This window comes from Diadema antillarum, unplaced genomic scaffold, assembly GCF_040938485.1.
Source record: "Diadema antillarum isolate AM-2024a unplaced genomic scaffold, OU_Dant_1.0 seq00000094_RagTag, whole genome shotgun sequence".
Lineage (NCBI taxonomy): Eukaryota > Metazoa > Echinodermata > Echinoidea > Diadematoida > Diadematidae > Diadema > Diadema antillarum.
Window position 1 is genome coordinate 151490 of NW_027271183.1, and position 27677 is coordinate 179166.

The 27677-nt window shown below is 39.5% G+C and overlaps 2 protein-coding genes across 2 annotated transcripts; both read right to left on the reverse strand.

Moving 5' to 3' along the window:
• Window positions 1-9658: 9658 nt before the first annotated feature.
• Window positions 9659-21039, reverse strand: LOC139726626 (uncharacterized). The gene is made up of 7 exons (XM_071637617.1): window positions 20916-21039; window positions 18372-18569; window positions 17372-17515; window positions 16706-16771; window positions 15544-15738; window positions 14119-14265; window positions 9659-13027 (listed from the first exon to the last, which is right to left on the reverse strand). The coding sequence occupies exons 2-7, from the start codon at window positions 18543-18545 to the stop codon at window positions 12866-12868; spliced, it is 888 nt and encodes a 295-aa protein (XP_071493718.1). The 5' UTR covers window positions 18546-18569; window positions 20916-21039; the 3' UTR covers window positions 9659-12865.
• Window positions 19386-20087, reverse strand: LOC139726634 (uncharacterized). The gene has a single exon (XM_071637624.1). It carries the CDS (start codon window positions 20085-20087, stop codon window positions 19386-19388), a length of 702 nt encoding a protein of 233 aa, XP_071493725.1.
• Window positions 21040-27677: the final 6638 nt, after the last annotated feature.

Below are 27677 nucleotides of genomic sequence, written 5' to 3' on the forward strand. Positions count from 1 at the left end.
TCCTTCTGACGTCCTCTGTCAAGCAAGCTGCATCTTCTGATCTTCAAGCAAGCAAGCTGCATCAAGAGCTGCATCTTCTTCTGCTTTCCCTCTTCAAGTGGTGATCAAAACTAGCATCAGGCTGAAAATGTAAGGAAACAATGAAAAACAAACAGACATTGTATGAATCTATTACAATAAAAACTAGACAAATTTGACGGTGACCTTTATTTCGATTCCATAATGCAATTTGATAGACTCAGTCATACATAGGCTTAACACATTTTATTCACATTTATGATTATTTTAACAGATTTCAAGCTATCACACACACGGAGGGATGGACTACTCAAAACCATAACAATTCAGGCACCACTTCTTGGCAGAGGATAATAAATGGATCTTATTCCATTTTACTTAAAGATCACTATAATTTCACAATTAAAACTCACTTATACCTATTTTTTCTTAAAGAAGCTTTGAAATTTATCACTTTTCTCTTATTTGTGACTGATCAAAAAGCAACTTCAAAATTTTTAGCCTACATATGGGGAAGACAATCTTTAAAGTTCAAGGATCAACTTTGAAGCATTCACGAGTAAAGTTCTCGTCGACATCAGGACATAACCCTGACAAAGGCAAGTGCGCAAAAATATTCACAACATCCAAAAAAAAAAGTTAACCTGTGAAACATTGAAAAGCAAGTGATCTTAATAAATTACATAGTCCAACAACACAAAAAAACCCCAGAAAATTTCCCTTGACCTCTAATTTCTTTTCAAATACAAAAACAGATCATAGAAAGTAGAAAATGCAAAATCAAGTAAACTCGTAAAAATCAATTTCATTTTCAGAATACCAAAGTACTGTGAGTTCTAATTGCCTGTCCAAAATGACTCATAAAGGCTTGTTCAGATATGATGAGTCAAACTCCGGCAACATTTTAGTGCACAAATCAATGCGATATGAGATGGTAGAAAACAAACAAATAAACAGATCAAAATGCAACAAAACAAAACAAAAACACTGAGGCAAGAGGAATATATTTTGCCACACAGTGGCAAGAAGTTATGGTGCAATCAAGCTCAAAAGTAAGTGAAGATATAATGTCATGAGTTTATCTTTATCTTATTTTTTTTTTTTTTAGTCATGTGCATTCATTAACATAATGAAAGTGGCGTGGTTCGGCGCACCATATCTGAACACTAAAAATGTCAGGGGGTTTGTCGCATCATATTTGAACAAACCTTTTAGTCATGTAGACTTACCTTTTGAAATCGGATAAGGTAGTCTATAGCCAAAGCCACAGCAATCTTGCACAATCCTTGCGCCCTGGTTCACAGGTGGAAGCAGATAGAGTACAAGAAGGATTTGCAGGTTACTTACATTCTATGCTGTGTTGTAAGAAATGCATGTTATATTCTACGACTCATTAATAAAGTATCCAGGTATCAACAGAAATTATCAGTGAATTGCACTGCATAATCAGGGAGCATTAAGTAAAACATATGATCCTTCATGTAGGATGAACCCATGGGTTGTTGTGTGACTTCTTTAAAAAAAACAAGAAAAAAAACTCTTCTTTATTTCATCAGCATCTCCAAAATAACAAAATTACGTTACATATTGATTTGTGACTGTGAACTTTTATATTACAATTGAGTTTGGTGAAATCCATTCATCTGCCTTTGAAAAATCAAAGTCACAAGATATTTCCTGCATTTTTTTTCCATAATGAAGGGCTCCTGACCCTTGATTATTGACCTCATGACCCTCATCGACTCCAGGGAAACGTTTGATAAAATGTATTGTCAGATGCAAAGATTTCAGCTACTTATAACAGTTGTCACCAATGACATGTTTTGTGGAACGCCCCCTGGATTTACATATCCTTAACAAGTTTTATTCACAGATGATTGTTTTCAACTTACGGCATGATACACAAGAAACGATATTGGATGGATAGACATCTAGAACATAAAAAAGGGGCTTTCAAAACCTATAGTATTGTGCATACCCTGACTGCTACCAAGTCTGGTGGTACACTATTTGATGATTGCTCCAAGTCTCATGAATCCACATCAGTTTTCCGCATGTGTTCTCCCAGCAAACTCAACAGCTTGACTGTGGTTTCTGAAGGCTTTCCTCTTGCTAGCTTGACAAGACCTTCCACCAAAAACTGGCCACTCCTCAAAAAAGCTTGGCATCGTTGCCTGGGAGAAGGAGTGAGAAGTACTGTTCAACCTGCAAGTGTAAGGACCATGAACATACATAATTATCAAGTGGCTACAAGTCCGCAAACTGTCAAACTGGTGCGCAAGGTGTGATGCACTGGCTTAGGATACAAAGTACTGAACATCCACATAACTGCACTAGTGTATTTACTGTATACAAGTGCATGAAACAGATTTATCTGGTGTGCATGAAAGATTTGATCAGAACTGCAGAAAACAAAGGGTTTTGTTCAGGTGGCTTCAGATTAATTCAGTCGGTGATTCTATTATACAACCTACTTGAGATATGCTCATAATTTCAAGTTCGTTTTAATTAGCCACCGGGGGGGGGGGGGGGGGGGGGGGGGGGGCAATAATATCCTGCTTCCAGGTATTCATCATCTTTATGCAGTGTACATTCATGCAAATATTATTTGAGGAGAAATGGAAAATCAAATGCCATTTTGCAATTGATCTACTCTCATTTTCAAGGCTTTTTAGATAGATAATAAAAGGTCTTTTTGCAATTCTGTCATTTTCAAGATTCTCAAGTGCACTATTGCCAATATCATTAAGTGTGGCAATAACATAAGTATGGGGAAAAGGGATATTCCAGAAGGGATTTTTTTTTTCCAAGAGATTATTTCAACAAATACTACCATCAAAGTAGACGTATATTCCCTCACCTGAATCATGAAAAAAGCGATGATACATGTATTCCATTTTGACTCATTTGTGAAATTTAGGATCAGTTCTCAGACAGAGAACAACTGCCAGTTATTAATATGGGCTGTGATTCTGTTTCTCGCTACCCTTGAACTCGCACCTTACAATTAGATCTAGAGTCTAGAGTCTTAACATGGACTCGGTGGAAATACCGGTTTTACATGCATGTGACGTCATCAACTTTATAAGAGCATATTCTTATATAATGTAAATTTGTAAGCGGTTAGCAAACTCATAAATAGTAGTACTCATATTAGAAACTAGTTAGTAGATTCTAACGTAAGATCCACGCGCAAACACTAGCGTCCTATATAGGCCCCTACGTTCCTACGTGTACAAAAAGTAGCTACTGAAAACATCACGTAACCTGTTGTGATAAACAAAAATCGGGTCGGGAGAACCCCCCACCCAGCCCCTTTAATCGGGTATTTACGCTCTTTTTAGAGCGATATTTGCTACTAGTACCTAGTACTAATTTAAACCTAACAGTTTGGACCTAGAACAGTTACAGTAGGCCCTACAAAAAATATAGTAGGCCTAGGGGCCTACCAGTATACCTACGAACATGTACAAACCTACGAACATGTACACACAAACATTGTTCGAACTTCGTCTTCGTGCACGTCAGTAGCGGGTAATGATTTGCGCGCTAACAAAGATCCGCACCAGAGCCTCAGAGGTAAGAAAACTACATCAATAACAATACAAAATGCCACGGAACCTTTTATATTTAAAATTTGATGATATTTTTAAAATGCAATTATTGGACAAAGGAACCCTCAGCAAAATTCGGACTCAATGCACCGCGTTGGTGTTATGGCCTATTATGTATGGCAAACACTATAGGCTACATGTACTTAGTATGCTGCGCTACATAGTATACTACAGTATTATGTGTGTGCAAAGACAAAGTTGTCTATAATATGCGATGAAATCCGTGAAAATCATGCACATCGTTTATAATAGAAAATAACTGGCACAGGAAATAATTACCTTAAAAGATACTTATCCCCGCTGACAGACTTAGCAAAGTCACCATCATAGATTCAATGTCATTTTTAGCCCCAGACGACATCGAAAACCTGACTATCGCGATGACAGACGTTGACGACTCCGCGCCACAGCAACAAATTTCAGGCATTGGCATGTGTAACCAATGAGATCATCGGACTGCGAACACGTGACTTTCTCTGTTGGACAACTAACACCGATACGGTGTTATTAGTGAAAACCCCCTTTTCATGACAAAACTATAACACCACTTGGGTGTCATTTTAACACCGAGAATCTAACACCCAATGAATGAGAGAATGTTGGTGTTAAATTAACACCGAAGGGTGTCAAATTGTGTCAATTTAACACCAAATTTAACACCCACAGTTTGACACCCGGTTGGTGTTACACTTTTAACACCGCATTTTTTGCAGTGTACTAGTAAACGGAAGAGGAGGAGGAAAGGAGCGAGAGTAGAGCGGGAGAAAAAAGTGACAAGCAGTCCATGTGGTAGCCAGGTGAGCGGGTACCCAGCCAGCCCTCACGGCACACGTTGCTCCTGCGGACCCCGGTATCATCGGTCAAGATGACGTGGAGGCTTGAGGGGCACTCTCCGACTGCGAATTATGCATTTTTTTTCCTGTCTGTTTTTTTTTTTCAAACGTCGTTGGTCACATTCTTCAGGTTGCTGATGTGAGAGTGTGCACATAAAATCAATGAGGATGAAGGTATCATTACATACAGAAAGATCAGAGTATTAATCATCACGTGTCATTAACAGGTGGCACTTTAGAGAACACATCTTAAAGATATACATGTAACTCTTTAGGAAACCATGATCGTTGCATCCGACTGACTGAACATGGATGATATTCTCTCTGGACTTCATATCACGCTCTCATGCAATACGCAGTTTGCCATGTCCATATGAATAGGATGTAACCAGAACCAACTCCTGCTTTGTAACTATCAAGCCAATCATACCGACCAAAGGACGTACTTATATGTTGCCACAGTGATAGCAAAAGCTTTGCTTGCAAGGAAAGTTTCTGTCTGATTATCATCCTTCATTATTATTACTGGTACAGATTATGTGTGCAGGTGTCGACGTCAAATTCCTAGAAAATCAGAAGAGGCAGCAGCAATGGGACGGAAGTACAGTATTCTTGTATGGCAATCTCTCTTTTCACCTAACAGTCCTGTTCAAGGGCGACCTCTGGCTCGTCGGACACTCGTGAATGTCACGTGATCGGCCCCGATACGTCGGGCAGTATACCACCAAGGAGGTACGAGAGAACCTCCTTGGTACCACACGTTGGAGTCGGGATGGCCTACAACCGCGGACCACGCCCAGTTTCTCGTTGTCTGTCCAAGCAGGTCACTCTCATTTCCAGCGATTATTGTGTGAGAGAGAAAAAATCTCAGCAGTCTGAAAACCAATAGAAAATACATTTTTTTTAACATTTAGGTGGATACCATTACAAACTATAGCATTCAGTGTCATAAAAGAGACTGTAGGCCTATAATAGTGTTTTCTGTAATCATGCCCGCGTTCCTAATCTATGCAACCAAGGCAATAATCTCTAGTCTATGGACACAGCGTTATGCTAATTTCATTTATGTTCAATAAAATTGAAATTGGATTAGACTTATCTAAAAGAGCTTTAATTCTATATCGTAATTTACAGGGACAAGTTGCGTGTTCGTCGATCTGGATACGTTACATCTGACAGGCTGAACGCGGTAGGACATTCTCGATACCAGATATGAATCATTCTATGCTAAGTAGACGAAGCACTCCCTCCACGGCGAAAAGAAAATAAACCTGCTTCAAGATTGTGTAGCCAGCGCAGATGGAAGAGATCGATGAACGACAAAGCAATATCAAATAAATCCATATAAACACAGCTGTTTCTCAATAATTTTGGATTCTCAAAAGTGGGCTATATGCAAAGACTCGCCCAAGAATGACACTTTTTTTCCATTTTTTTTAAATGGCATACTTCAAAAGCAGATCTATAGTCATGTATGATATAATTTGATCAGCAATAATTGACACCAAGAGACATACCGCTAACGCATTCGATTCTTTACATTGAGAATGTCGTAATAACACAGTTACATGTTTTACGTGGTTTTTTTTAAAATACTGGAACATTTATAAACGTATTCTATAGTGTTGGAAGGCGAGGACAGCAGACTCAATGATAGTAAAAGGAAGAGGTGGGGTGGGAATCTTTTGATTTAACGTCCTTCTAGCGTTCGTGGAATACTGGGTCACGGCGAAACGAATCGAGCCCAGCAGTGGCCGCCAACTCGCCCCGCTCAAGTTCACGGCGCGGGCAGGTGGCAGCCGCGGGTTGCCAACTCCATGAAGTCGACACATATGCATTGCATTAAAAGCAGCTACACGCTTGAGAACGTTTCCAAAACACAATATTCCAGGTTCTCACTCCGTTGCACGCCCGATTCACAATTGCTAATACGGAAGTCGTGCCGTTTCCGCATTCTGCGTTGATCCCCGCAATCAAGAATAAAAATTCACATAAATATACCACACGATGTCATCTGTTGCCACCTTGGCCTGCCTTGCCTGCACTCCAAACGTGTATCATTGACTGACTTGTCTACTTCTGATTGCAAGCTAACCAATCACATCAGAGTAGCTCTGTGCTTCTGCTTCCACCCCCCCCCCCCCCCCCCCCCGGTGAAATTCTGTAGACCGCTTTAATGTGATGAATGCAAGATTTGGATAATCGGGTTCTTTGGAAGATGAAATGCTTTCTTTACAAGCATTTCATTTCCACCCCGAGAGAGAGAGAGATACACATTGTGTTCCTCTTGTGCATGGCTATTGGGGTGAAAATTGCCTCCACGCTACCTAACTGGCGCGCGGATTATGGAGAATGTCTATTACCAATAATGCCTTCTGACAACGTCTTGACCCCCTGTCTACCTCGAGAAAAGTACGATCTCCTCGAACATTGTAAAGACTATAGGTCAGTATATAACGTGCACTTTGTGGAGGCATCATGTGGAATTAAGAGCTGACACTTGTGGCCTAATTTCTTGTCGCTCCCCCCCCCCCCCGCCTCTCTCTCTCTCTCTCTCTCTCTCTCTCTCTCTCTCTCTCTCTCTCTGTTATATTACAGAGTTCATCATTTGTACATATATATATATATATATATATATATATATATATATATATATATTTATGTGTATCCCTCTTTCTCTCCCTCCCTCCATTGGCTTTATGACAAGATTGTGTACAATGAGACAATTATTTATTGATGGACATTTTTTACCTGGTTCGGGCAATTATCTCAAAAGATCCAGGTATAGACGCCAGTATAAATATCATAGCGTCTTGGTATACTGTAGTACTAATGCAACGGAATGTTATTCCGTGTGGAGTTGACAAATGTCTTTTCTGCAGTTCCTTCGGAAAATTTGAAGAACGTCACAAAGGAAATTATACATTTCATCGCAAAGGTACCCTACCTATACCTCTGATTACAAGCCATCTTAAAATGGACACTTTTGAATATTCAAAACTGCACTGACCACAATATGCTCGACATGCAAATTGTCTTTGTTGTGATTATCGTTTTGCTTTCTCCCTCTTCAATTCACACCATTATCGGTTTCCGATTGGTAAGGTCAGCGGTCCACCTCGACACAGATTCGCCTGCCGCAGGGAAAAGTGATCGCTATATAGGTAAGCGGCCGTGACCTTGTCTGGAGCTCCAGTGCAGTCGTGGTGACGCAATACTTTTGATGAGTTATATTGTCAGATTTTTAGTTTTCTGCTTTTGATTTATATAATATTGTAATCGATTTTAATTTTCATAAAAATTAATATCAATGATAAAAAAACATTTCACCGAGTTGGACAAAATCTACACTGATTCTCTGCGTGTGCCTTTAAATACAAAAAGCGCGAATATCTGCCGAAGATCTTGGTGACGCAACACTCTTGAGTTACATTGTCAGAGTTGTTGTTTTCTGTTTCCGACTGCAATAACTATCACTGCATTCAATTTTGATTTTTTTCAATATATGAATAAAATGTCATTATATTGATTTGGGGCAAATATGGGATTCTAAACGTCTGCTTAAAACAAAACAAAAATTATTTGTGGAAGATTGCAACATTGACATGGTAACATGAGTACATGTATGTGGGACATCATTGTAAGTGGGCATTGTCTTTCTTTTATTACGAAATAATATCTTGTAGTAATCTGTACAGATACATGTACTGCTCTAACCGAAGTCCGTTGACGGGACTTCTGATCTGAACATGTGTCATTTGTGACCTTAGGCTGAAACTTGAAATAGACAATGAGTCCTTGATTTATTTCGTGGTTTGGTTTCCAACGTCTAAAAATGAGACGTCGACTTCCCCGCATGGTGTGAAGTCTAGTCGTGATGTGGGACTAATACTCTCGTAACCCACGCCTCGTACTGCGTTTCGACACCCCCGTATCTGATACTACCGCTGTTTGTGGAAGTCACCCTTTTGTAATTTCTTACATAAAAGTGATATAAAAAACAAGGGAACAAAGAGAGAGAGAGAGAGAGAGAGAGAGAGAGAGAGAGAGAAGGAGAGGAAATGTGTGGAGAAATGTTTGTGAATAAGGTAGGACGAACATCAAAACAAGGACCAAGCTCCCTAAAACACAACTTTCATACCCCGGCGAGAAGTTGGTTTGGTGACACGGCATTTGCTAATGCCACAATTGCTCCGATCTTACGTGTACTTTCTGCAAGGATGGAGCTAGGCTAGTGATAGGGTTTTAGGATTAGTTTGACGTGAGGATTAAGATTAAGCTTAGGGTTATGTTTGTGGGTAGAAGTTATGCTTGGCGCAGCGTGCAGATGTTTCATAGAAGCAATTGTCGCAGGAGCATATGCCATGGAACCGTCTTAATACAGTAAATTCATAAACGGGAAGACATCGCTAAGACATCACTATTTAATTATGGCGAAAATTTGCGCAGTATGTCATAGATTAACTCACTTCTTTAAAGATGCTTAGAATGTAACTTCTAGCATTCTGCTCATTCATCTAATGTATCTCTGCTTATCTCCTAGTCATCAGAGTAATCTTGAACAAGAGGTGGAGATTGCGCTGGAAATAGACACAGCAATCTTTAGCTGCATGGAAGTATGTACGAATACAGTTGCATTTGGCTTGGAAGATTTGAGGAGATTGAACGAGCCACACTGTAGTAGAATCCATGAAACGGAATGAAGCTGAGACACAAACAAACAGACTGACAGGCCCCCCCAAAAAAAAAAAAATAAAAATAAAAAAAATAAAAAAAAATAAAAAAATAAAAAAAAATAAATAAATAAAAAAAATATTGCAGACACACAAAATAAAACATTGTTTTCAATCCTTTTTTTCTTTCTTCTTTTATTCAAGCATTTTGTAAACACCTTGTTTTAAGAAAATATCACAGCATGCAAAAATATATCGGTACAAAAACTACAGAGTACAACTCCACTTACTTTGATTACAGCTCAATGAGAGCACATGATTTGACTCACAGTTTCCCAACAGAACTCGGTTACTGCTTTGTGTCAACTTGCGTTGAGCGCGCAGTGGCATTTGTATGCTCGCTTGGATATGTCTACTATACAAATGGAGACGGCAAAAAGAGCCTTTCCCAAGAGTAATCATTCGTGAGGTCTTTCATGAAGCATGATTTCATTTTGCAATACTGGGTGGTGGAGGTGGGGGGGGGGTGGACTGTGATGTGGTAAATGTTATACAAACAATGCACTTTACACAGGGCATTAGTAAGAATTATCCACCTGATAGTAACTTTGGAACAGTCGGAATCAGACAAGGCAAAGCCGAAGTGCGTTTTGTACTGATGTAATTGCTGCTCCTCACAGAGATGGGATATCATGCCCGGCATTTGCAGTCAAGTATCATCCTTGGCGGTATCATAAAATGCTTGGACAAGCAGCAAAAATTGCTGTGAAGTAGGGCTGCCAACTTTCACACACACGGAATCAAGGTCTTTTACATGGGAGATACTTGTGTTTTACACTTAATAAAACTCCCAAATCAGGAAGAATGTTGACTCCTCTAGAGTCTAAACAATAATATGAGAAGAGACAGTCAATATCTCAGAGAGCCTCCTGCAGTATCGCTTCAGGGGGACTTGGCAGCTCTGCTGTACACACTGAAAACGAAGCAAATTTGAAGCTTGAATCAGCACCGGGATGAAATTTCAAGGTGCACAATATGGGAATATACCCGACTACTAACTATCCAGACATCTTCATGTCTTCTTTGAATATGTCGTTTTCCCCCGTTTTTCCTTCCTCCCGCATCCCAGCAATGATGGATTGATGATGAAATAAATAAAAGACGATGCTATAAAAATGCAAGGCTTTCACGTCATGTCATATCTACACTGACAGAGCGGGGAGAGAAAGGAGAGAGTGAACAAAGAAACCTGAGAGAGAGAGAGAGAGAGAGAGAGAGAGAGAGAGAGAGAGAGGAAAGAGTGAAGGAAGAAACCTGAGAGGAGGAGGGGGTTCATCAAGGTGAGATTCACTGGAGAGTACTGGATAAAATGAAAGGAAAATATCTCTCTTACTCCTGACTATGAAAGGGCAAATAAAGAGGAGAAGAATATTGGGTACATGGAGTAACATAATTTTGCTATCACCATCTGACAAACACATTTGGTGACCTCACGCATGGCTCTCTGGTAACAATGCCAAAACCTCTCTAGTAACAACGCCAAAACGTCTCTAGCTAATGTCGCGCAGATCTGAATGCCATCACTCAAGGGCCACAGCATTCACATGCACATTTCCGCTGATACATGTTTGAAAGACAGTGTTGCTTATTCACATGCAACTTACAGAAGACAAAGTTAGTTCCTTGACACTTAGTTAACAAGAAAAAAGGGTTAATGAATATCAACCAGAAACTGTACATGCATTGTTAGTTCTAACTAAATTGAATTGATATCTACATGTACTTGGGAACTACCCATGTCAAATGCACTGCAGCCCCCTATCAGTGTGTCTACACACAGGTCACTACAATACAATCCAATTACCGGTAAATTCACGTCAGTCAAGAGGTGAAAAAACAACAACTACAACACAAGGGTCAAAACTACTTTCTGTGTTAAAGCAGTATGACCATCGCATTAACACGGAACAAATTCTCTCTTGGTATGGCTGTTTAATCGCTTCTTAACACTAATCTTCTACCATGAACAGCTTTTCTTTTCATTTATATCAAGCAACCATTTTTTTCCATGCCTGTACAATTTCAAAAGCAAGCTAACCAACAAACTGAATAAGAGTAACTCATCATGTGTCATGGCACTGATTTGCACCTATTCACATGTGATGGATTTCTCTCTTCATGCAATGTTGTACAATTCCTAATCGCAAAGATGAACACAAAGTTCAGATCAGTACATTTTTTTCCAGCAAAACTCAACTGAACAAACTCGGTCTAATGTGAACAATTCTGGCTAGCTAAATTATATGTCAGTGCAGAAATCAAACCATGGGAAGCTGCATGATCTACCACCACTAACAAAAACTATTTCATTCCACACTCAAAACGGTGAAGCTAAAATACAATTATACAGTAGATTAAGAATTTCTTGCTTATGTGAATTCTGCTTGATCATCACACCATGATTAATTGCAGTGAATAGGAATGTCTTGATTGGTTGGCAGCAAAATTGTTTTGGTAAATGTATGATGGTATAAGAACACAGACTTACAGCATAACTGGCACAATTTCACCTTAAAAAGCGACTATCTTACAAAACTTTACAGACACTGCTGAAGTTTTGTATTCACTACTGACATTGCAACAATTGCATTTTGATATGTCATATAGCAAAACAAAAAACATATAAAGTGATAATGCAAGTACACTGTAGTTGAATATAAGATTACGGCATTTGACGCACATCCTTATACATTTCTCAACTTTGACCACTAACTCAGCTACATAACACTACCCTGTATCAATTCAGTCCCCATGCCAATAAATAAAATCCTACGAACCCTACTTAAACCATATGTCGAACTTCAATTTCCCAATTCACTTGGGCTTGTGAAATGCCTGTTGTGTATACTGCTTTGTCGAAGGTGCTACTTTCTTGCACTATGCTATCTCTGTACGATTAAAACAGAGCCCCAAACTGGCCGAATTGTATCAGCACCTACATGATACTGCTTCATATCAAGCCGTATATTTATAAACAAATGACACTATCAGCAGCTGTTCATTTCAGGTAATGCTCCTTATGGCTCCTTAATTTAAGCTTCAGTGTGAGGAAATCTCTCAATTCTTTCTACGCCAAACTTTGGGGTCACAGCAAATTTCCCATCTTTCTCAAAAGGAAAGCTTTGAGATTTGAAATAAAGAGACGGAAGTGGGACAAATGACTAACTAAAACTGGCCACAGTGGCTGACACCCCAAGACACTGCTCACTGACGGCATGGTACAGAGCCTACAGGGGCCTATATCGTAAGGCATTAACAACGCTTCCAACTCGAGATAACTGCAATTAACATGACAACTATACGTACTAAATCACTCACAGCCAATTGGCTTTCACCTGGCTCTCACTGCGAGGATGGTAATTATTGTGTGTAGCAATTGCTTATACATGCTTCATACAACACGACCCTGGTTTTCTAAATGGAAACATTGTTTTGAAATGAAAATTATAATAAATGAATAAGAACAAGAAGTGAGAGCTCCTGATATGTAGTCATCAAAATATTCAGGTCAGCTGCCTACACTCACATTCACGGAAGGGGAAAAAGTGCTAAGTACACACTCTTGACAGTTAGAAGGAGAGGAAAATATCACTTTTCAGTCAACATGAGAGCTCCTCGCGAACACTTGCTGCTCATTGAGCCACCGCCGAACCAAGCACCTGAGAGCTCACTTGCTCTTGTAGCGGTCAGTCTCGTGCGGGGCGAAGTAGCCGAGCAGCGCGTTGAGCACGATCAAGCCCTCTCCGACGAGGAAGGGCAGGAGGTTCTGGCCCCAGCCCTCGTAGTTGGCAGAAGCGTAGAAAGCGGCCAGGACGGTCATCACAATTGCCTGGGGACAGGGGAAAATCAGAAACAGTTGTTGAGACGCAAATGGAGACGTCACTACAAAAAGAATTACTGTATAAGCTCTTATTTTCACATACAGATATTTTTGCGAATGGGGAGGACACAGACATTTTCGCGAGATGTTGTTTTCCCGAATTGATGCCTACGCTAACGTAAATTCCTATGCATTAGTATCCTAAGACATGGAGACATTTTCTTGTGTTGTTAAATTCGCGATCGAACTGTGATACACAAAATTCACGAAAATTAAATCCTCGCAAAAATAACAGCTATTATACAGTACAAGGTTGTATTTCTGGTGCTGGAAAACCCGACTGCATTGTGAAAGACATGCAGGAGTTCTAGTGGACCATTTGTGCAATGCTGAAAACCTCACTCATAAATAAACTACCAATTCTAACAGCAAATTGCTTACAAGGTCAGAGATAACTACAAATCAAAACAGAAATACGAAGAATAACACATACAATAAATGTAGCAAAACATTTCAACAAACTGAAAGCTCATTGTTACGCATTTTGTAGAGGCCTTTCACATGAATATTCTCAAAGATGACGGATTGCATTGTAAATATGGAGACCATCACGACACACTGAGGTAAAGGTATGGCCCTCCAGAGCACAATGGATTAACTTTCCATTTCTTTCTGTTAACATTTTCAAGAGGTGAAAGCTGACATGTCTCAAACCAAGAATATGTATATGAATGCTCATGTTAATGCTGACATATCTCAACTGCAAAGCATGATAGAGTATGATAATCCTGGTACAATATAGTAGTGGGTAAGATTATACAGAGCACTCCCGTTATAATGAGTTCACAGGACCAGCGGTTTCTTTAGTTACAAAATCAAAATTTTGTTCCAGCTAAAAAGTAAAGTACAGCTTATATAAAGATATATTACATGATAATTAGATGAAAATTACCAAGAATTTCGTTATAACCGTATCGACAAGACAGCAGTGCACTGTAGCGAGGGTCTAGAATTTAGGTAAAGCGAACTGCCAACATGCTTGAGCGAAAGAGTTGAAACTTTTCAGAGAGTGGGTGTGCCAAAGGGTCCCAAGTACTCACCGCAACACGCCCCACGAGCAGCGCCCGCTTGTCCTCTTCGAAGAGGAAACCTGGAGCAAAGAAGCTGAGGAGGGCCGATCCTATCTCCAGGGCACCAGCAGACCGGATCATGTGGATGTGGGCGCTGTCGACGGCTGGAATGTCATTCTGTCAGCGAAAATCAGGTGAGAAATTTACCGTATATGGGCACCAACGCAGAGAGGCTAAGCATTTGTGGGACATTTTGAAGGTTTTTTTTTCTGTAGCTGACCTTATACTCCTTCAAAATCCTTTTTTGCTTGATTGTCCTTTTTTTCCAAAGAACATTCAAGCAAAATGAAAACAGCACTATCAGAGCTGACAGAAGGCTCTGATACTGTATTCACAATTTTCCACATCTCAATGAACTCACAATTATCTTGCATCTAATTGAGGTGTTGATTCATAGGAACTTGCTATTATGTTCTTGTACGTATCTTTTCCAAGCTCCTACATATACTGTAAAAACTTTGAATGGACATCATAATACTGATGCACTGTATGAAAGCAAATTAATACCAGTATACATGCATTGCCCTGTGAAATAAGTACATGATTAGTCAAAAATAATAATCACATCCCAGTTGGTGTAGAGTCATAGCAGAAATATAACGTATAAAAAAAGAAACAAATGACATGGTAGCATTTACATTTTACATGTTTTACATATACTTGCATACTGGGAGTTTTCTTTCGTTATATTGAAATTTTGTTATAGCCAAACAAATATATCATATAAAGACATACAGATAAAGATTTGGGTACTTGCACTTTCTATCTCGTTGTATCAGAAGTTTGTTAAAGGACAAGTTCACCTTCACAGACATGTGGGTTGAGTGAGTGCAGCAATATTTGTAGAACACATCCGTGAAAGTTTGAGGAAAATCGGACAATCCATTCAAAAGTTATGAATTTTTGAAGTTTCTGCTCAGTCATGGCTGGATGAGCAGACTACTATAGCTTGTGATGTCACATGAGTACAACGTTATAAAGAAAGTATAAAGAAAATTCAACATATTTTCTCTTTTCTCTCATAACAAAGTAACACTCGACTTCTTTCTTTCAGAAGACAAGGGGAATAATATTACCCTTAACATACGTCAGTAACAAGTTGAAGAAACGTGCACTTTAATGAAAAAAATAAAGTTTTGTGAAATTCTCTTTTAATTTTCCTTATATCGTTGTACGCATGTGACATCACAAGCTATAGTAGTCTTCTCTTTCAGCCCTGACTGAGCAGAAACTTCAAAAATTCATCACTTTTCACCGTATTGTCCGATTTTCCTCAAACTCTCACTGATGTGTTCTACTAATATTGCTGCATTCATTCAATCCACATGTATACGAAGGTGGACTTGTCCTCTAAAACCATGTTTGTTATAACACGAGCACACTGTATCAACTTACGAAGATCCTGATGCTCATGTCGGGGAATCCGTAGGCAGCGCATCCCAAGAGCAGCATCAGGAAGCCGTCGGCACGGAGATGGAAGTTCAGCTGGCTCTCCAGCTGGGCGTGGCCACCGGAAAAGCGGGACTGGAAGTAGTAGACGGCGCTACCCATCATCCACACCAGGTTGCCCATCATGCCGAAGAAGATGTGCTGAGGGAGGGTTTTAAAGGGATAGTACAGTATTGGTGGAGATGAAAATTTGGCTTTTAACTTTTTGCGAGATACCAAGAAAACACTTATGAAATAGTACGTAGCATACCATCTTAAGAGGAATTCAAAGTTTATTTGATGAAAATCGGGTTTGGAATGACTGAAACATCCAAAAACAAAGTAAAACAAAGAGATCGTAATAAAGTGTGGGTCCCACACTTATTAGAATCACTCTGTTTTGGATATCTCAGCCATTTCAAAAACAATTTTCGTCAAATAAACTTTGAATTCCTCATGGAATTACATGCTTTTTCATACTTCATAAGAGGTTTCTCATTATCTCACCAAAAAATGTTCGAAACCTGAAATTAGGTCTCAACCAAAACTATACGATCCCTTTAAGGCAGGATTGAGAAGTCTCAGTAAAAGTGAAATGTCAATTTGTCATTTGTTCGCTTTTATATATCACGAGAGTCATTGTAATGTATCATCAGTCTTCCAATTGGTCATCTAATATATTACATGAAATGTATACAATAATCTACATGTTCATCTAGCACAAGCAACAACACATGAATAAAGAATGTAAATGAATAAATGATTAAATAAATGAATAGATGAATAAACATTTGAAACAATGAATATACGGATAAGACAAAACATAAAAAACACTGGGTTACCATTCCATTAAAATTCCTGCCCATGATTTCACAAATAATGCAGGTCAAGGTGAAGTATCACAGCAGTAGACATCATCCAGTACAACTGAACTATAGGCCTACTAAGTAAGGTTGTTTGTTCAGAATTTGAAATAACAGGGCCATTCAGACAACAATATGAAGTGTCAGCTCTTTCTCAATACATGAAGGGCAGGGGCAGGTCACCCCTCCCTATGACATCTTCAAATCATTCTAGCCTAGCCTATTAGATTTGCACCAACTTTACAAAAATGGATTTTCATTCTTACCATTTCATTCCACTCGCCCCCTGTGTACTGGATGATTACCATGGCAACAAGGAGCACGGAGCAGCCCTACATGACACAAGATGGAAAGCAAGATGGGTAAGATATCAGTGTTAAGAACTGAATTCCAGATCACCAACAGACAAAATCATTATTGTTTGACAACACTCTAGTTGTCTCTAAATTTTAAGAAGCCTTAGCATATTTGTGACAAATTGATGCAAACAAGGTGTCATATCTACTAGTAACTGGCAAATCTTCAACCTAGATCGATACTGCTATTCGGAGTTATTCACCTCTGCAACATGAGTTTCGTGAGTGTCTACAAATCAATGTAACCCCACAACAAAAGCATAATTTGTTCAAATCAATATCATACTTTTATTCAAATGGATGCATCTTTGACTGACCCATTAAAACAACCTACATATACAAAATTTATGTGAAAAAGATACACACAATTAAAAGGTTTGAAAATCACTCACGAAAGTACAACATTACAATCTGTCACACAGAGTAACATTTCAACTAAGGTCATCATTTGGCAAAAAAGAAAGAAAGAAAAAAAGAATAACTCAGAACAGAAAAGACATTTTGTCACTGCATAAATGGTCCACATAACAACCTGCAGACATAACATTTTCTTTTATCTATAATTATTTTGCTCACAATTATGCGTGAGAGGAGAAGAAACACTTGGGCAGAGTTATCCCTCGAGGACCGGATGAAGTAGCGGCTCACAGCATCACCAATCATACACGCACCAAAGGCCCTCGTGTACGTCAAATGGGTCCCATCCGGAACTTTGCTGATCTGCGGCAAAAAACAAGGCGCATGCCATGTTCATCATCATTAAATTACCATTACAATGTGTAGTACAGTGAATGAATGCAAATTTTGTATTTACATTGTAACTCCATCTCTAGACTGATACTTACTTTGGATGGCTCTACAGGTTGTCTACACCCTGTGTACATGATACAAGTGTAAGACTGTGCTCATACAAAGGAGGATATTAAAGATGGATGGCTCAAACATTACATTAATGCAGAGTAGTCCTACCTGTATGGCTACTGCAATGATGTCCTGACTACATGTACACTTTGTATGTGGCAACAGATTGCAAGGATGCATGTAGTGAAAATGGACTGATGCCATCCTTTGGTTTCATTTTAATTTCAAAAGTCCTGTCATTCTGATACTCTAGTGAAATCTTAATTTCTCCCTCTTGCTCAAAAGCTTACCTGTATTCAAATAGAAGAAACTACATCACAAGGACCATGAACACATGCTTATTCTTTGGCATTTGACAAATGAAATGATGTACAAATAATTGAGCTACACACTTATTCTTTGGCATTTGACAAATGAAATGATGTACAAATGTAAGTATAATTGAGCTACAACAATACCATATGCCCTTAAGCATTATCAACATCATATTCTAGCACACATCTCCCACCAGATACCAAAAATGTATGAAACATCTTAATTTTTTTTCTGCTAAATTAATTTCTTTTTTTTTCCTTTCACAGTATTTCACAGCTGAAATCCACAAAACACAACACATTAATAACATCCAATGGTTACAATTACACTCCACTTCTCTCCCACAAGTAAGGGCAAATGAAGGAGAGTAGCAACACAGCAATGAATGAGTGATTATTACCTGAAACCCAAGCAAGACCTGGGGTAGGAAGAACCAAGCCAAACCAAACGCCGTCGTAGCCAGAAAGTCGGCTAGAAGCCAGAACTGTCGCCCTCTTGAGCACGCGATCAGGAAGGCAGCGACAAAGAAGCAGGAGCTCACTACCTTGGGGGAAGTCAGGACTGCAAGATCCATGGTGAGTTTTGTAGCTGAGACGTCCTGCATGTGAAAAAAGAAAGAAAGAATTGAGTCTATGTCACATTCAGCCATCCATTCACAAACTGCTCAGTTTTAAAATGTGTGCACGTTAATACAATGTAAGTGTTACCACTCCACGCCACCAGTGCTGTTAGACCGCTAGGTCTTAATCTTATTTCACTTGTTACTTGTTGCAGTAATCCCAATTGCAGCTCCAAGGAAGCTATACCAGGATACAAATTGTGTCATGTGCCATTGGAGGTGCCAAAGTGACAAGGTTGTGCATGTCTCTTTTTCGATAGGTACAATAACAGCGAGACTGAGAGTGTCCAGCATGCAAGTAAAAACATTGGTCCCTTTCTACAGCATGTGGAACCCTGCAGGAGGTTTTGCATCTTGTTGATGAAGGGCAGTGCAACCTTCCTGAACATGGCTGGGTTAACTTTGGAGTGAGTAAATTTACCTTTTTTTAAATTTAGTGGTAAATTATTCCATGGACCCATAGGGCATAGTTGAATTGATCTTGGGAAAGTTGCAAATTTGAACGCATACAAACTGTATGTAATTGCTGTACAACCGATCTAACGACCCAACGTTACATCGAGGTCGAAAGGTCTAACGCTAGCTGAGCCGAGTTAACCAAACTAGACCCTATACACAGCCCTTCTTCTTCTTCTTCTTCTTTCAATAGAGTACAGGCCACCTTGTGGTGTATCAGCCTACTGGTGTGGTGCTAGGTGCAGCCATGCATGTACAGTGCATTTCAAAACGTTTGCTCATGAAGACACATATGTACAGTGCTAGTTAAAATGTGCTGCTAAAAACTGCTCCTGCCATCTAGCGGAGCTGGAGATGTTTCACCTCTTCCTTGAACATTAAAGGAGAGGTGCAATTGATGGCTTGGTCTGGTAGGCTGTTCCACAGTCGTGTTGTGTCCGGAATAAAACTTCTCTGGTAGATGAGGGTACGTGCATGAGGAATGTTCAGCATCTGGGAGTGGCCCCTGCGGGTCCTGGGATTCGTGGATAGAATTGTATTGGATGGGATGTCTACATGAGAGTTCATAACACAATACATCATGTAGACTTTCGCTTGAGCTCTACGTTCCTGGAGTGAGGGCCAGCCCAATTTATGAAGCATGTCGGTGACACTGCTTGTTCGTTGGTAATCCTGAAACACAAAGCGGGCATAACGGCGTTGTACCATCTCCAACCTGTTGATATTGACCTGTGTAAAAGGGTCCCATATTATGCTGGCATACTCCATGGTTGGTCTCAGGAGGGTCAGGTAGCACAGCACTTTGATCTTTCTTGGACATGCATGGATGTTTCTTTGAAGAAAGGCACTGGTGGAGTTGGCCTTCTTGGCAACTTGATTGATATGGTGGTTCCAGCTAAGGTTGTTCTGAATGTGAATACCAAGGTATTTGGCTGTGTTGGTGTTTGCCAGTGGCTGGCCATGGATGTTGTATGAATTAAGAAGTGGTTTCCTCTTGTTGGTGAGGTGAAGCACTTTGCACTTGTTTGGGTTGAACTGCATTAACCAGTCGGTCTCCCAACACTGTAGGGCATCAAGGTTTTGCTGTAATATGTGGGCATCTGCTTCTGACTTGATTGTTTTATAAATCATGCAATCATCCGCAAATAACCTCACAGTGCAGTCGGTGGATAGACACTCAGGTAAATCGTTAATAATTAATAATATAACTACATGTATACACACATGTTCACACGGCATCTGATCAGGCTAGAAATATTATTATGAAGTGTACAGTGTATATCTTGCCGTCAGGAGTATCTGTTCCGCGGATATTACAAACGTGTGGCTTTTAAGCTACGGAATCCCCTCCTGTCTGAGTCTGTAGTGTAGACTGTATGTATATAGACCTAGTAGAATACTTAACAATACCTAACAATACTTAACGTTACAACAATACTTAACGTTACACTGTACAGTTTGTAACGTTACGAGGAGAGCCGTAAAAAAAAAAAAAAAAGGTCTTTTTTTTTTTTTAAAGAAACTCCTTCGGACAGACAGACAGATTAGCCTTTCTAACTGACACTAACCCAGCTACTATCAACAGTTAGGCTGAACACATGGATACAATGGAACAAGACTAGAATTGTCTACACTGACTCACTGTACCATGATAAAGATACGTTTCGCGAGGTGAAGGTATGGGGGAATTCACCGCATCATTTACTGCTGCACGGTGCAGCCAGGGCCAGGGCAGTGGACGTACCCAGTTGCTCCGATCGGGAGAGTGAGCGACCTCAATACATACAGCACAGGCAACCCAACTTCAGCCACTGAGTTTCTACATTTGATAGTATTAGTTGACAATAAACTACACATTCTTGCACTTACCGTTCGGAAGGGAGTTGAGAGACAAGTTTACGAGACAGGTCGTCACGGAGCACGCCTTTTGACCGAAATATTTCGACAGGTACAAGTCTTTTGTAACAGTGCATTGGATAATCAATTTCGAAAAGCGTCCCCACGCTAACGATACCGAACACAAAATAATGCTGGTGAGTGCTAGTCTTTTGTCAAGTCGTACGAAAAATCACGACGTGAGCTGATTTGCCCGCGCGGTAACAGCGTACCATACCAGTAGTAATGATTGACGATGACAGTTCTATGAACAAACCGCGCTTACGGTCATATTTATATCTTGGGTTAAAAGATGAACAGAGGTGAAACTGACCATTATTAGTATGTGGACATGTAATATCGCTGCATTTCATTGCAATGTCATAACGTTCTTACGCAATCATTGCAGGCTCCCACACTATCTTTTATGCAACTTGTAAGGGCGTTGGATCCATTCGAAATTTTATGTAAATATTGCATGGCTATACAAACACACGTCCATGGACAAGATCTGTCCATAAAGGTCATGTGTCCCTCTAAATCAACTTGGGCTTTGCTGTCACAACGAAAAACTACAAATAATACAAATGTAATTACGACGCTGTACGACTGCTTGGCGACGACTTTTTACAGGTTGATAGTTGCGAGCTGTGATTTATGACTCTGCGCCGCTGTTCCTCATGGTCACGAGAAATGCGATAAAATAAATCTTTCTCAAAAAAAAAAAAAAAAGTCGGACGCTCTTGTCGAGGAGGGTCGCCATATTATTATATTCCCTTCAAAGACATACACATAAATAATATGTCAGTATTGACAGAGAACGGGTCAAGCATGTACCCGCCGCCCCCCCCCCCCCCAAAAAAAAAAGAAGAAGAGAGGAGTAAATTTTCAGATGTGCGTGCAACAACAACAACAACAACAAAATAATACAGGCCTTTGGATACAGGCCCAAACTATGCCAATGCATATAGGGCCTATAGCAGTCCCGATCACATGATAAGGACCACAAAATTTCCGCTGAGATGCAGTGGTTCCTCAGCACGTACACTTCCTCGGTTGTTGCACAGTCACATTCAAGATATAACAAAATCATAAAGCTTTCTGTTCAAAATTTCGAATTTTTGTCTTACTGCTATTTTATTTTGCATTTTGCAACTGTTTATGTTTGTTTGCTTTGTGATGCAAACATAATGGCGTTGTCCATATAAGAAATAAAGGCCCGGGGCCTTCATAAAAAAAAGACTTTCTATTTTGCAAATAAATGCCGTAATTATTTATTGATGCCATTCCCTCCCCCCCCCCCCCAAAAAAAAAAACAAACAAACAAAACAAAACAAAACAAAACACACAAAAAAACAAAACAAAAACAACAAACAAACACACACACATAAACATAATCATTCAGGTATAGTAATACAATCAAGAATAGAACTATACACATATTATTAATATATATATATAGGCCTTATTCAAACTCTAACAGTTTATCAATGCAGCTAGTAAAACCCAGCTCGGTTTAGCATGGGCTTCCTCTTTCACAATGTATACAATGAATGAATTAGTAACCACTTGTATAGCCTACATCAAGACACACTCGGCTACTTTCCTATATGAAAAGTAATGCACTCTAGTGATAGTTCTGTCTTTTCATCACCAACTCAAGCTGCGAAAGCTTTCCGAACGCCTCCATGAAGTCAGTGGCTACTATTCACGTCCCTGCAGTACTGGTATATAGTATCATCTTGGTGCGACAGACTAGTGCGGCAACCGCGAGCGCATTGATCAAAGGCTATGCCTCATCACGCATTTTACAACACGGTACTGTATTATGTGCATGTATTGTACTTTTTGTACCCCTCCATAAAAGGCATGGACCTTCGTGGTAAATATTGACCAATATAGGTCTTAGGTACACAGAACTCGCCAAAGCATGCTGACAAAAGAAGCTTTCAGACCACTTGAGAATTTCGTAAAGCATATCATTGCTTTTATAATCAAGATTTATATAATATTGGCCAGTAGAACGACATGTTACACTTCCTATAGGCCAAAGGCCCTCAGACTGGGAGATGGACAAAAGACTAAATTTTGAATCATTTACCACAGGCCCAGAGTGAATGCCCTAATTTGTACACGATTCATATCGAAATAAAAATATACTTGGATATATTGAGCTATAGGCCCTACATTGTACTGTTTCAGTAGTTATCAGTGTGCTGCATAGGCCTATCTTTATGTTGCAATAATTCAACCATAATGTTGTACATGTATTGGGTTTTGTAGGCCTAACATGTTCCGTACACCCCTGATGTTTAAAATATCCACATAGTATTATATAACATAAACATGTTATCACGTTTTAGACCCTAAATGAGCAAAGAAAGGACAAAATAATGATGTGCAACGCCGGTGGGCTCACGAAACATTTTTATTGTGTTATGTTCTGGCCACCGCCACGTTTTATCATCTTTTTAGCAGTGTATAACTTACTCTCCTCTCATCCACATTATATAGGAAACCAAAACCCAAAAAAGCAACGAGTGAAAGCAGCAACACTTGTTACAACGCATTGAGTGAAAAATTGAGGAAAATCAGATAATCGATGTAAAAGTTACGAATTTTTAAGTTTTCCGGTCACTGTGGTGACTGGAGACTGCTTCTGTTTATGACATGGTGTGGACAACAACATAGAGAAAATATAAAGGAAATTCAACCCAATTCAACATACTTTCACTTGACTATCCTCTTTTAGAAAGCAGGGGGAATTATGTTTACCGTTAACTGTATATGTCAGTAACAAGTTGACGGAATGTGTATTTTCCATGATTTTTTTTTTCGTGGAATTCTTCTTATTGTTTTCAATTCAATTCAATTCAATTCAAAGGTTTTATTTTTACTTCTTTCAACAGAATGTACAAAAAAACATAGATTCGACATGCGTTTGAAGGAATGATACATAGATAGCAAAGAATAAAATTTGTCAATAATCATTACAATAATCATTACAAAATTACAAATTATTGTTGTCCACACATATGACGTCATAAACTCTATAGTAGTCTCCTTATGCAATCATTACAACACCAAAGCAAGAGCAAAGGGACGAAATTCCAAGGTTATGACCACTTGAACGTCCATATAATTCATCTAGCGTGACAACGTACAATCGTGCTCCATGAAACACACACACACACACACACACACACACACACGCACGCACACACACACACACACACACACACACACACACACACTCAACACACACACACACACACTCAGGTCGTAGGCCTATATAGTTACATCAATTAGTACTGCTATGGTAACCATGCAGTCATCAGTGCTGACTTGACATTTTGTAGCATAGCATCGCGGCAAAGGCAAATATCGTATGCCCTCTTCCGTTGATGATTCTGTCAGGCTTCAACTTCCATGGGGACTCTTTAATTTTTCACTTACAGAGGGACATACATGTCCCTTTCATAAGTATTTTGACTGAATACACTTCCTCTGATCTTTGATGATGATGTTACACAATGACTCAACATTCCTGAGCATGTATATCATACCAAGATATAATTGGAACGCAAAGTGTTTCAGCGCTAGAAAATAACAAAGAGAATTAATGGTGTTTCATCATTATACCATTACAGATCTTTAATGACACGACTCACATCTCGACAGTCATGATCTCTTTTCCTTCCCGAACCTCCCTTTCTTCTTCTTTTTCTTCTCCCTCGACCTATATCAATTTAAAATAAAAAACAACTTATAATAGAACGATTGACAGATTCCACATTCTTTCCTCTTTGTCTTTTTCTTTGTCTTTTCTCCTTCTTCTTCTTCTTCTTCTTATCTAGCGGGAATAATCGGGAGAGGGGGAAGGGGTGGACACAGGTCTGTGGAGAGATCAGTGTATTATGCAGAATGTTCCAAAGACATATTTCCTGAAGGGGCTTCATAACATAGGTTTATACTCTATACTCGGAAGCCTTTCAAACCCTTAATGAACATAACTAATCAGTAACCGCGACATGTCATCATCTGCTACATCTCACTGGGTGCTTTTAAAAGAGGCCTACTCTCTAAAAAATTTCGAGTGAATAATTCACTCCTCGCAAGGAGTGAATAAAATTTCACTCGATTAAGAGTGACTTTCACTCGTTGTCGAGTGAATTTCACTCTTGTAACGAGTGAAATTTGTGTGAAACCTATTCGCCGAGTGAATTCCGAGTGAAAATTAAGCCGAGTGAATTCCGAGTGAATACATAATTAAACGCATTTGGCTAGGCCAATAGGAATTGAGAATTCCCTTGTCATGTGTTTACTCTAAGCCAATCACCAGCCGCAATTTCCCCTGGCTTGGGCGCGGGCATGGTTTACCTGAAGAGCGACGCGTCGCCTGTGCGTGGACTGTGTGCAATTGCGTGCATGCTGTGTGTGTGCTAGCTGTGCGTGTATTATGCATAGGATCACAGATTTACGTGCGTGTGGTATTCGTGAGAATCAGAGCCTAGCTGGATGTCGTGATGGACGTGAGAAAATTTCTGTCTTCAAATTGAGTGGGGCGGAGATATCATTCACATTTTTGAAGGTAAGCAAACCATAAAAGATCGATCTAATTATAACTTGTTGAGTTTTTCCAGTATTACGGGCTAGTCTAACGTTATACCTCTCCGTAAACGAACATGTAAGTTACCTTACGAATAACCCCGGGCCCGGGGCTTTCCTTATACACAGTTAGCTATGGGGCTGGTCGAAGAACACCTTACGAACAGCTAGTTGTAGAATCCGAGGCCGAAACTCAACTGGTGGGTGTTGGGATGTAATAATACGTTGAGTCTTTAATTGTACACGTTGGGATCTAGGGCTTGAACTATTCGCGGACTATGTAAAAGTCTTTAACTTTTTTAGAAACTAATTTTCAAACAAAATAGACCAGTTAATTTGAGTTCTGATTTCAAAAAAAAAATGAGTGATGAGTGAAACGTTGGTCGTTAGTCATTGAATTGACATTGTACAAGCATACTCATCATACAGAGATTAATGTAGTCGAGTGTAAATAAAGATAGAACTTATAAATACTATAAATGTTACTAAGCTGTGCTAAAGCAAGCGCCTAGCGCTGGACAAGACACGTACTCTACATTGCTATTGTTGAGTTGACAGCCGAATCACTGACACTGTGTTGCCAGATGAGATGGTGATCTCGATCAGTACGGTAATGAAAAATGGTGAAATTTGGTGATTTATGATTATTGTTCATTATATACACTGTATGTAGTAAAAAGGACTTTTATTTGCCACTACATTCGAGTATCCAAACAGCTGGGAGAATATACTAGTACCACGTACACTCCCACCTCATGTGTGGTGATCATCTACTACTGTGTTCTAGGTAAGAAGTACGATGCGTGTACTGTTCGTGTTAAGTGTTGGTCCACTGTGACATCACACTTCTAGCTGAAGATCAGCGTGCTCATCACACGTCATGGAGATCAATCCCCCTTGTAGCAGACGATGACGGGTACCATATGTTTCAACATTGTTTTTTTATGAAAGTTACAGGTGACCTTATTAGGTATTGAAGTTTGGCAGAGATCATCTTTGGGCCTTTCTAACGTTAAATATGCTGATGTAGCTAAAAAAGTAATTAGGCCTACTAGCTTTTGTATTGGTGCTCACTTAGTATTTGTGTGGACAAAACAACTGCATATTGTCTTGTGGAAATGATCGAGTTCTAAATCCATTTCTGAACCTTGTGTTTTCATACTTTCCTCCAGCTTTAGATACATGACAGCTCTTTGGGAGTGGTGGTGATTTAAAGGAACTCGGTGTAGGGGTCATCATTTGGAGCACAAAGACGGATATTGATAGCTGTACAGTCTCTGTCACACGAAGAGGGTGCAGATCACCAGATTGCAAAGTACCAGATGTGGTCAACGACTAGCCATTGAATTCAGGGTTGACGAATGCTGGAAACACCGGGCCAACATCAGCGAAGGAGCCTCTGAGATATGGACTTCCATTGCACTAACCCTGCTGTAAGCTATTCTGTTGTTTTTCACGATGATTAATGAAGGGAGACTAGTTTGAAATTGATTGACATTTATTTTACATTCTAGAGTCTCAGTAATTACATAAGAGGCTACATTAAGAGACTGAATGCTTGGTTGGTTTTATTTTGTTTGAAGAAATGATTTTCAAGATACTTCATGGAGCAGTTTTGGAGCTGTCCTTCCCTCTGAAAATGGATTTCTTGACAGGTTAGTACTTGTATTTAAGAAAAAATGTGTACTGGGTACTTGCCGTATCGACAGAAGTGAAAACCATGTTATGGTCAGTCTTGAGTTGTGTAAGTAGAGCTGTTGCTTATGTCAAATATGTATGTTGAATGATTTTGCACTTCAAGTTTATAATGTAAACTAGAGGGACCTACTATCCCCATGCCATTTGTATGATTCATAAAACCATTAAATTTTACTTATTTGCCCAGGAATTCAACACACACACATCACTTCAAGGGGGAGGAGATACTTCAAAAGCTGAGGGAAGGAGTTCTGACTGTTCCGAGGAGACATCTGCACATCCAGATCATTGTAGCATATTCATTGTTGAAAATGGAAGCAGAAAACTGTACAGCGTAAGTTCAATTATTTAAGATATTATTATTATAATTATTGAAAATTGGTCTGGAATACCAGTTTCCCATTGTCATGTCTTGTACTACATTTCCATCCAATATATAACAATGTAATT